The sequence below is a fragment of the Poromitra crassiceps genome (genome assembly GCF_964638095.1).
Source record: "Poromitra crassiceps genome assembly, chromosome: 20".
Classification (NCBI taxonomy): Eukaryota; Metazoa; Chordata; class Actinopteri; order Beryciformes; family Melamphaidae; genus Poromitra; species Poromitra crassiceps.
The window spans coordinates 9,953,520-9,966,019 of record NC_139637.1 but is presented as its reverse complement, the minus strand read 5'-3'; the positions used below and the strand labels follow the sequence as shown (position 1 = coordinate 9,966,019).

The 12,500-nt window shown below is 44.3% G+C and overlaps 1 protein-coding gene across 1 annotated transcript in view; it reads left to right on the top strand.

The window, feature by feature from the left end:
- mgll (monoglyceride lipase) overlaps positions 1 to 12,500 on the top strand; it is a 55,016-nt gene that overhangs the window by 19,831 nt on the left and 22,685 nt on the right. The window contains exon 3 of the mRNA XM_083656526.1: positions 2,964 to 3,070. Within this exon, the coding sequence (XP_083512652.1) occupies positions 2,964 to 3,070 (107 nt within the window). The remainder of the gene's footprint in view (positions 1 to 2,963; positions 3,071 to 12,500) is intronic.

Genomic DNA, 12,500 nt, shown 5'->3' with positions numbered 1-12,500 from the left:
TTAGAGAAATAAAGAACGAAGCTACAAGGGGCACGTTTTTGGTTAGGTTAGACCACCCAAATCGTTTTTATTTTATTTTACTGTAGGCCTAAATCCCATAACATGGGATTTTACAAATGGTGTTAGCATTGTCCATCCACATACTGTTTAACGTTAGCACTTGAGCTAACGCTATTGTAACAAACTATATCCAGGATGCACATTGCACATGCAACATTACTAATCTGATTAATATGACATATTTGGGTGATGTACCCAATCAAATTGCTGTAGTGGGGCTGTTTTGAAGCTAGAGCAAAGTTTTGCTGTCATCTGAATGGAAGAATTATTAAATTGTATATGAAAAATATAAATGTTGGCATAATAAACTTTGATTATCAGTCCTTTTCATCAAATGAGTAGCTATAATTTGGGAGTGATGGTGTTACAGCAGGCTACTGGTGGAAGTGCACGGTCACAATCTGGCCCTCTGGTAGCAAGGACATTTTTTTGTGGCCCTCTATCATCAAGGTTGCCCATCCCTGATATACAGTATATCATCCCTCATGTAGAGTCTCTCTCCAATGCATCCAGATTCTCCACATTGAACCCCTACGGCCCCTCAGCATGCCTGTTACATACAAAGACACTCATTCACATGCATGCACATACTGTGGTGGGCGCGCGCGCACACACACACACACACACACACACACACACACACACACACATACACACTCTCTCTCTCACACACACACACACACACACACACACACACACACACACACACACACACACACACATACACACTCTCTCTCACACACACACACACACACACACACACTCTCTCTCTCTCTCTCTCTCTCTCTCTCACACACACACACACACTCTCTCTCTCTCACACACACACACACATACACACACTCTCTCTCTCTCTCTCTCTCTCTCTCACACACACACACACACACACACACACACACACACACACACACACACACACACACACACACACACACACACACAGCTTCTCAGACAAGTACGGGGGGAAGCCTAGGGCGCTGTGTTTCTATAAGGAGGGAAGGAGCTTGGAGAGAGATGAGAACAGAGTGATTTGCTAATGAAGCTTGAGGAATGCTCTTCTTATACTCTTTTCCTTCTCACTTCCTTCCTGTTTCATCACTTCCTTCCTGTTTCACTTCGCTGAATACATTTGGGCTAATTGTGCTGGTGCTGATTGAAGCTCTCACAGGTTCCTCAGCTACTTACAGTGAGAACGGGGCCTTGATTAACCCATTGATACCTGATGCAGCATTTGTGTGTGTATCCCTTTAAGACCGCGAACCGCGTTAACGCGGTTCGCGGTCTTAAAGGGATACACACACAAATGAGGGATATACACGCAAATGCTGCATCAGGTATCAATGGGTTAATATGCAAGCAAGGTGGTAAAACTGATCATGTCAAAATAAACCCTTTGCCTCGGAGCTGCCTAACATGCAGGTGCAAATCTGAGTCCAAATGAGCCAGGATTCCTGCCTCCCGTTGGCACAAATCGACCTGGTTAAATTCAAAACAGTGCAAACTATGTTTAAAGTAATAAACAGTACAGTGAAAGAATAACATACACCTTGAAAAACAAATTGGAAGTGTATGAGCGGATATGGAATCCATTGAATGATTTCATCACAAGTGCCGATATAGGGGAGCTCATACAGGAGGCGGACTCAGGACAGGGATCTTGAAGACTTACAGTGTGTGGTAGATCCCAGGTTTCTTCTGAAAATGTTGTTTTAATGTTTGTTTTTTGTTCAAAATTGTCTTTACTTTATTAGGTACCACTGGTCGATAGATGTTGAGAGCGAAAGGGAGAGAGAGCGGGGGTTTGTGTGTGTGGGAGGGTTGTATTTGTTTTGTTGTGTTTATTGTACAAAACCTATATTGTAATACTTGCAATAACATTTGATAATTGTACAGGGAAAAATGTAATAAACATATTATTAAAAAAAACAAAAAAAATGTCTAATAACATCCAGAAAATGTTGACAGGCAGAGAGGGTAACTTAAGAGGGAAACTGCTCCTAAAACACCCTAGGGTCCATACGACTTTGAAGCGAATGTGCATCTCAGTCTGCGGGGTGTCTCTTTGGGACAGCCTTCATGAGATGATAAAAATTAGTAAAAATATTAGAAAATTTAAATGCGATTACAAATAAACATTCATAGACATATATAATAAAAAGGAAAATCTTGAATAATAATGTTTCTTTTAATGATTATGACCGATTTTATTCTTTGTAAATACTGTTATTTTGTCTTCTCTCTGTTTTTGAGAGAGTTTCACCATAGATTAGAATCTATAAGTGCAATATGATGTCGTAAGGAAGGTGCAGCACTAGATAAGCACTGCTTCTTTCTACATCTTCTCGGACCAAACTTTGTATCACGTTGTTGATTGTTATTTCTCTTTCTTTTTTATACATATAGATATATTTTGTTATCCATTTATTGTGATATTTGTATCTGTTGGTTCGAGACAAGTAAAAATCTAGATCAAATCAAATCAAATTTATGAGAAGCTGCCTGCTTCTGAAGGAGAGATATTCGGTAAATATGAAGGAATAAACAATTTACTTCACCAGCATCCTCCACTCACCATTTCAGGACCTGCACCTGTCTTGCACAATCTATCTCAGCTGTCTGGTGGTTTCAAAGTCCATCTTTAGCCTGTTCTTCCCCCTCATCCTCATCTCTCCTGCATGGCTGAAATGGATTTAACAGGTGAAATCAGTAAGGAGTGACAGCTTTCACTTGGACCCACTTGGTCAGTTTATTTTGCAGATGATTCCAATGTCTCCAATTTCAGGGGTGGGGAAACAGCGGGGTAGTGTGGACGCAAGGCATAAACATACAAGCGATTTGGATTCAAAGGGAAACCTGAGTGTGGATACAGCCTGTGTTAACTCTCTCTCCTCTCCTCCTCTCAGAGCCTTGGTGTTCGTGGCCCATGGGGCAGGGGAACACTGCGGACCGTACGACCAGATTGCACAGAGACTGAAGGAACTGTCCCTGCTGGTGTTCGCTCACGACCACGGTGAGGCACATACACACACGCATGCACACAGGCAGGCACACACACGCACGCACACACGCACACACACACGCACACACACACACACACACACACACACACACAACTGAGGCAACTCTTCAAAGAGAACTGAGTAATTAGCGCTCCTCTCTCTTTCACTCTCTCCTCTCACTCTCTCTCATTTTGATAATAAACTTCATTCATTGTTGAGTCAACTATTATAAGCCTGTCAAATATTAATTGGGCTCGATGATAGAATTGCTGCTGCTTTTGTTCTGCGGCTGCTCTTCGCAGTGTGTGTGTGTGTGTGTGTGTGCGTGTGTGTGTGTGTGGGGGGGGGGTTCTCTGCCTCTCTTTCTCTAGATTGAGTTCAGACAGTGTCAGGTAAATCTCCCCGTGAAGCCCATTGTGTGAGTGAAACTTTGTGTGGTTTCAGTTGAAAGCCCTCGGCACTGGGAGAACTGGTTTGGTGCTCAAATAGTCCAGGCATTTTACGCAACTATGTGGGTCAACCTCACACCTCAATATGTCCTCAATGAAGGAAAAAAAGTGTTAAGGAAATGTATGAAGGGAAAGTTTTGAAAATGACCTAAATATGATGGTAGCCTACCAAAAACGTTTTTTTTTTTTTTTATGCGCCATAAATCTCATCACTTATATCCTGTATGTGTTTTTTGCTTCAAGGAGAAAAAGAAAAAAAAAAAAAAAAAGGTTAAAAAATAAATAAATAAACGTTTTTGGTAGCATCATATAGGTCATTTTCAAAACTTTCCCTTCATACAGTACATTTCCTTAACACTTTTTTTCCTTCATTGAGGACATATTAAGGATACAAAATCAGTTGAGTTTGTTTTTGTTGCAATTAGTGTGAGGTCAAGTGACACTTTTACTGGACTAAAACAAGAGAGAGACCACAACACACACAAATCTACATTTTAGGATGCTCTAATCCAGAGCGATGTACAATGAGTAAGCTGGTTGAGGTTCAAACCTCTTAACAATCTGGCTCAGATTGAGATATGAGGGTTTTTTGCCCACAATAGCATCAATATTTGATGGCCTGTTTTATCCAAAGCACCTCAAGTTAGACTTAATTAGCCCAATTAAAGTTTGTCCCACATTCACGGAGCTGTTTTTCTACTTTTGCATTACATTGTCATTTAGCAGACACCGTTATCCAAAACCACTTACAGTAAGTGCATACTGTCAAACGATAGTCACACCGACAGTGTTGGCCATTTTCACAGCAACTGTTTTGGGGTGGTAAAGCAGGAAGTAAAGCAGGTGTAACCAATAACATTAATGAGGGCCCTCGCACTGGCACAGCTAAATGGAATGGAACCATCATTAATGCTATTGGTTACACCTGCTTTACCTCCTGCTTTACAAAACAGTTGCTGTGAAATTGGTAATATTTGAATCAGAGAGGGGGTTTTCTCATTTATTTTGGTTGTTTTATTCACACACTTTGTAGAGGTTACAAAATGTTGTTTTGCCCTTTATCCAAATCACCTTATAATGCATGTTTTTTTTTCTTTAGATTTAGATTTAGTATCAGGAGTACATCTGTAGTATGAGTAGAACCAATAAGAATAAAAACCCAAACCCTGGCAGACTCGACTCATTTACACATGATTACATTTCTGATCGTTGCATTGACACACTGTGGCATCTGGTACAACCCCAGAACCTCATGCTCTTCAAAACAAGGGTGTTGGTACTATACTGCAACAGGTGCATACTAGGTAATCTTATCTGGAGTGTGACACGTCATCTCTTTACAGTAATACCAGTAAAATACCATGTGTGTTCCATGTTCCATGTTCAGTGTCTACGTGCAGTACATTTTAGCAATAGCTCACGACAGGCCGTGCGTGGTATATGCCTTCTGCTCTTTGTTCAAGGTGGTCTCATTGTTTTCAACACCTGCTCGCTATGCACCGGCTGCTCGTTATGCACCTGCTGCTCGTTATGCACCTGCTGCTCATTATGCACCTGCTGCTCGTTATGCACCGGCTGCTCGTTATGCACCGGCTGCTTGTTATGCACCTGCTGCTCGTTATGCACCTGCTGCTCGTTATGCACCTGCTGCTCGTTATGCACCTGCTGCTCGTTATGCACCGGCTGCTCGTTATGCACCGGCTGCTTGTTATGCACCTGCTGCTCGTTATGCACCTGCTGCTCGTTATGCACCTGCTGCTCGTTATGCACCTGCTGCTCATTATGCACCTGCTGCTCGTTATGCACCGGCTGCTCGTTATGCACCGGCTGCTTGTTATGCACCTGCTGCTCGTTATGCACCTGCTGCTCGTTATGCACCTGCTGCTCGTTATGCACCTGCTGCTCGTTATGCACCGGCTGCTCGTTATGCACCTGCTGCTCGTTATGCACCTGCTGCTCGTTATGCACCTGCTGCTCGTTATGCACCGGCTGCTTGTTATGCACCTGCTGCTCGTTATGCACCGGCTGCTCGTTATGCACCGGCTGCTTGTTATGCACCTGCTGCTCGTTATGCACCTGCTGCTCGTTATGCACCTGCTGCTCGTTATGCACCTGCTGCTCGTTATGCACCGGCTGCTCATTATGCACCTGCTGCTCGTTATGCACCTGCTGCTCGTTATGCACCTGCTGCTGTTCTGCACTGCAGTGCGTTGTCACTTCCATTATCTTATTGGATGTGTACTACTATGTGTCCATCTATGTAAAAGAGCTAATTTTATTCTATTCTATTCTATTCTATTCTAGAGAGATGGGATGAAGAGGGGAAAGAGGGGGAGATAGAGGGATAAAGGATGAAAAGTTGAAAGACGGAGCAAATGCAGTCTTAGCTTTACACTGGGCGTGTGAACTCGCATGGATGGGTAGCAGCAGTGTGTGCAGCAAACACGTCCATAAATAAAGGTTCCAAAAAATGAGAGAGAGAAATCAAATAGGAGGAGATGAAGAGAGAAAGTCTCCTGTGTAAATTGTAAAATATTTACAGAGGTGCTATTTTCAATAAAGCCCGACATGAGGCCGAGCAGAGGTCCAGTTTGTTTAGTGACTCTCGGTAAGTCACTGTTCAGTGGAACCTCCAAAGTGGAACAAGTCCCTGTAGACACTATAATCTCTCTCTCTCTCTCTCTCTCTCTCTCTCTCTCTCTCTCTCTCTCTCTCTCTCTCTCTCTCTCTCTCTCTCAGAACACATTTTGAGTTGTCTAACTGAGCTGTCTTGCTTTGCTGTGCTTGTCTGTCTCTGCTATATATTTCTGCTGCAATACTGGTGAGTTTTAGTTTAGTGCTTTTACTTGCTTTCTTGTGGTTTAAAAAGTGTATCTGGCTATTGAGTGGCCCATCGAGACACAGCTGACTGTGATCAGGTGATCCCAGCTTCTGTGAAACGAGCGGCTGATTGGCGTGGGGGCGGGGCCTAGAACCTCTGTAGATCTTGTATTTCTTAGCATAGTCGGTCTACAGCGGCAGCGGTAAGCGGCACGTACCCTCGGGGCACGAAGACTCGGGCACAGTCTTTATGCCCCGAGTCCGTCGAGGGGAGGCCAGAGCATAGGGTTTTGCTACTTCTCTTATTCTAACTTCTTATTCTAACTACTCATCTACCTAACTATGTGTTTTCTCCCCATCCCTGTTGTAACATCAGCCCACAGACGCCGTAGACACGGCAGCTTCAGGTGTAGTAACCCTGGTAATCTTTCCTACCCTAAACGCACAATTAGTCCTTTTACTATTGCCGGAGGTCTCTGGAACTGGCTGTTAAAAAAACTGAGACCATCTCGGCTCATGCTCTATCTCAAACCCTCCACTTCCTAGCTCTCACAGAGACCTGGATCATTCCTGAAAACACTGCTACTCCTGCAGCTCTCTCTGTAGTGGGGCTCAAAACAGCACCTATAGGTCGCTTCCGGAAAGAAGCGCCAAAATTGGCACAAATACTCCTTGTGGACTGTTATTTTGATAAAAGTAACTGGCCACGCAGAAATTTTATTTTTTTCCAAGATGGCCGCCATTTCCAGCCTGAAAACACTATTTTGGGGGCAACTTTGGGTAGAATTTTCCAATATGAATGATCTTGTTATCAAACCATACATTTATGACCACAGAGAAGCCAGATTTCTTCCATGAAAATTTCAAAATGGCTGCCATTTTAAAGATGGCTGCCATTTCAGCAATTCTTACCATAGAATTTCACTGTGCAGGGCGATTTTGATGATTCTGGTGTCAAATGACAAGTTTTTAACTATGGAAATTTAAAAATTATACATCAGAAATCATTTGTATATCTCCTTTTACCATTTACTCTGCATATCTTTTCAAAGTAATGTGAAAATATGCATAAACAACAGTATTTTAGCACAACTTTTATTATAAATGTATAGGAAATTGACATTTTATTTTCACAGGGAGCGATTATTTGGTTACAATTGAATATGCATAAGCTATAAATAAATAAATAAATGAATAAATACATTACCGGTAATCTATTAACTCATTGAGTGCCAGCCACTTTTGGAGAACGGACGCTCCCAGTGCCAGAGTTTCAGAGCGTTTTCAGTGATTTCTCGAGGTCCACAGAATATTGTGTGATATTACTATGTAAACACCGAACACGCCCAAAGAACGATGAGACTCTCTTCTATCATCAGCAAAAAAAAAGTTTATTGATATCATTTTCCGTTCTTTAGTTATGAGCCGGAGAAGATAGGTTGATTTCACCAAAAAGAGACGTTTCAAATTAGAAGCTGAGATAATTAGCCTTTTGTGAAATGAAGCATTTCAAGCACATGACTGACTCTGAAGCTAATATTTTCTGATGTGACACCTCAAAAATAATTTCCTTCAATAAAACAGTGAAAACAAAGGAATTTTGTTTGGCAAAATAATATTTTTTAGCTGCAACCAGCAGCGCTGGCCCCTGCGTGTGCTGCTGGTTGCAGCTTCTTGCTGGTCTTGATTTACTGCTGGTGGGCATCAGATATCCTAGCTTGTGTTTGCTAATCCTGTCCTGCTGTCTGGGTCTGTCTGGGTCGGTGTTGTATGCTGCCCTGCGTGCCCCCCCCCCCCCTCAACTGCAAACCCCTCCTCCGTGGGTGTGTCTCTGGTGGCTCTGGTGGCTCTCTGCTGAGTTTGCTCTGCACTGAAAAGTGCGCTACATCCAGCTTTTTTACAGCGTTCCGCGTGTATTTTTCACCGGCTCCCATCGCTTCCAGTTGAGAATAATAACAACTCCACAACTAATCATGCGGATGGGCTATCGCAGCGGACACGGAGGGGCTTAATTGTGGCAGCAGATTGGCTGCTGCAGGCACAGCTAACGTTATGCTTCATGCATATCGATGCATACCGATGCGATTTCCGTTTCCCCATGACTTCTTCTCTCTTTTTTCCTCGCCTTTCTCTAATCTGGAGAGCACTGTCGCCACCTAATGGGTTGGTAAAATAGCTTTTACACATTCAACATCCACCATACTTTCACAGGAGATGGATCTGGCTTTGATCCACGTCCCACTGTCAAAAAACGCAATTGACGACAATCGTCGTCATTGGCACTCTACGTTAGTATTTGAATTGACGACGATTGTCGTCATTGGCACTCAATGAGTTAATTAATAAAGTACATTTGATCTAATAATTACCACTTTTATAAATGGACACCTTGCTGTAAAGTAATTACATACATTTTTGCTAAAACAATAAATAGCTTTGAAAGAATGAGAGTCAAGGTGGGGACAGGAAATCAATGAGGGGGGGGGGGGTCATCTCCTGAGTGTCCTGCAGGTGGTGCAGGCTGGCGCTGGAGTAGTCCTTGACACTACAGCTGCTAGGCAGGCTGACCCCTGAGTTGCTCATGTTGCTGGTGCTCCGCTCCAAGTAGCCCAGCTAAAATACTGTTGTTTATGCATATTTTCACATTACTTTGAAAATATATGCAGAATAAATGGCAAAAGGAGATATACAAATGATTTCTGATGTATAATTTTTAAATTCCCATAGTTAAAAACCTGTCATTTGACACCAGAATCATCAAAATCGCCCTGGACAGTGAAATCCTATGGTAAAAATAGCTGAAATGGCAGCCATCTTTGAAATGGCAGCCATTTTGAAATTTACATGGAACAAATCTGGCTTCTCTGTGGTCATAAATGTATGGTTTGATAACAAGATAATTCGTATTGGACAATTCTACCCAAAGTTGCCCCCAAAATAGTGTTTTTGGGGCGGGAAATGGCGGCCATCTTGGAAAGATCGAGATTTCTGCGTGGCCAGTTACTTTTATCAAAATAACAATCCACAAGGAGTATTTGTGCAAATTTTGGCGCTTCTTTCCAGAAGCGACCTATTTTACATTGAAAGTGCATTTTTTGAGCCCCACTATGCTGCTTATTCCTTCTCACACACCCCCAGAGCCTCTGGTCGTGGAGGAGGCACTGGTATCCTCATCTCTCCCAAATGGACCTACACTGTCACCTCTCTCTCTCATCTGTCTATCTCATCTTTTGAGTCCCATGCAGTTGCCGTATCCCTACCCATCAAACTCAACATTGTGGTAATCTACCGCCCGCCTGGTCCGCTTGGTGACTTTCTGGACGAGCTGGACACCCTTCTCTCCGTCTTTCCTGAGGATGGTACTCCACTCATCCTGCTGGGTGATTTCAACATCCAGCCAGTAACCTTACAATCTCTGCCTTTCCTTAACTTCTTCTCATCCTTTGACCTCTACCTCTCTCAACCTCCTCCTACTCACAAAGCAGGGAATGTGCTTGACCTGGTCTTCACCAGATCCTGCTCCACCTCTAACCTCACTGCGACTCCTCTTCCTGTATCCGACCACCACTTTATCACCTTCTCTCTTCCCATCCCCATCCCCTCCTCCCACCCATCTCCCCCTCACTCTACCACCACCCGACGCAACCTAAAAACTCTCTCACCTAACTCCCTCTCTTCTACCGTCCTCTCCTTGCTTCCCTCAGCCGAGCAGTCTGCTCTCCTGTCCGCTGACGAGGCTTCCACCGCTCTTCTATCCTCTCTCTCCTCCGCTCTTGATTCTCTCTGGCCACTCACCACTAAGCCTGCCCGATCTTCTCCCCCTGCTCCCTGGCTAACTGAATCTCTGCGAACTCATCGAACAGAGCTTCGGGCAGCTGAGAGAAAATGGAGAAAATCACATCACCCTGAAGACCTCTCTTCCTACCATCTTATCCACTCCAACTTCACCTCTGCTGTCTCCAAAGCAAAAACCTCCTTCTTCATCTCTGAAATCCAGTCCTCTGCATCCAACCCCAGTAAACTGTTCTCCACCTTCTCTACGCTTCTCAACCCTCCCTCCGCTCCCCCTCCCTCCTCCCTCTCTGCTGATGATTTTGTAACCTTCTTTACTAAAAAGGTGGATGACAGCAGCTCCTCCTTCCATCCTCCAGCCACCCTCACTAACACTCCCGACTCCAATTCTGCTCCTCTGCCCCTGGTCCCTGGATTTCTTTCCTTCTCCCCCCTCTCTCCCGATGAGGTGCTTAAACTCATCAGCTCGAACTGAGCCACTTACTGCCCCCTCGATCCCATCCCTTCCTCTCTCCTCCAAACCATCTCACCTGACATATCTCCCTTCCTCACTACCTTCATAAACTCCTCTCTGTCCTCTGGTCTTGTTCCGCCTGCTCTAAAGACTGCAAGAGTCAAGCCTCTGCTTAAGAAACCCTCCCTTGACCCTACTGCTATTCAGAACTACAGACCTGTTTCTCTTCTCTCATTCCTTTCCAAAACCCTTGAACGAGCAGCGTCCGAACAACTTTCTCTCTATCTCTCCCAGAATGACCTCCTGGACCCTCTGCAGTCCGGTTTCAAGGCTTCTCACTCCACTGAGACAGCTCTTCTTGCTGTCACAGAGGCCCTTCACACTGCTAAGGCCTCATCCCTCTCCTCTGTCCTTGTCCTCCTTGACCTGTCTGCTGCCTTCGATACAGTCAACCACCAAATCCTTCTTTCCACTCTGTCTGACCTCGGCATTTCAGGTTCTGCACTCTCCTGGTTTGCTTCCTACCTCTCGAACCGCTCATACCAGGTCTTATGGAGAGGGTCCGTCTCCAGATCCTGCCCCCTTACCACCGGTGTCCCCCAGGGCTCAGTCCTGGGCCCCTTACTTTTCCTTCTCTATATCAGATCTCTTGCCTATGTGATCTCTTCTCATGGCTTCTCTTATCACTGCTATGCTGATGACACCCAGCTTAGCAGTGATCCTCGACAAAAATGTGTTATTGTAAGTCGCTTTGGATAAAAGCGTCTGCCAAATGACGTAATGTAATGTAATGTTAACGATGTGTTTCAAAGCTGCAGCTGAAGGGAGCAAATCACGTCCAGCTTGGCCAAATATCTCGTTGATAAATATCCCGAGTTGTTCAAAGAATGATTGTCCGCCCAACAGACACAACTCTGTTTGTTTGGTGAAAGTGTGCACGTGCAAAGACCCTAACCCTAAAGCCATTGATCTGTCGCAGTGTTTATACCGTGTATTGATCCAGTGTTTATACCGTGTATTGATCCCAGTTGGCATCACTGTTCAGAATCAGAATCAGAATCAGAAAGACTTTAATGATCCCCGGGGGGAAATTGGGACAAGTTACAGCTGCTCGCACTCAGGCATGAATATCCACATAACACAACATAGCATAACACAGTATCACACAGTATCTCCCTAACGTACATAGTCAATACAATAAGTAAAATGCAGTAAAATGCAATGGAGTAAACTAAAATAAAGTAGAGTAAAGTAGAATGAAGTAGAATGTACAGTACGTGTCAAATTGCAGTTATTGCACACTGGAATTATATTAAATCAACTTGCACATTACATGTGGCTCAGCTAAGGCACAGTTAACCTATCGGCTGGCTCAGTCTCAGGGAGGCTGAGTGTCTCCGAGGTGCTCTTCTTAGTGAGGCGTTAAAGAGTCCAATGGCCACAGGCAGGAATGATTTCCTGTGCCTCTCTGTGTTGCATCTGGGTGGGATCAGCCTCTCACTGAACGTGCTCCTGTTCCTGTAATGAGACATGATCCCTTATTGATTTGTGGCTGTGGTGATCAGCTCAGTATTGACGAGCAGGAGGGGGCAAGCTCCTACATACACACACATGCATTTATAAATACACACACTCAGAGACTCGCACACAACATACACATGCACACAGACACACACGAGCACACAGATGCTTGGAGAGCGAAGGTGTGTGTGTGTGTGTGTGTGTGTGTGTGTGTGTGTGTGTGTGGAGAGATGGACAGCTATAATAGAGAGGAAGGGGGTGTGAGCTGCACATGTGAATGTTTAGGAGCTCTCTGGTGTTATGTTCAATGGTCACCATGGCAACCCATCTCACCTCTTGGCCACTGCTGCAGAATGCTTAAGGAAAACACACACACACACACACACACACACACACACACACACA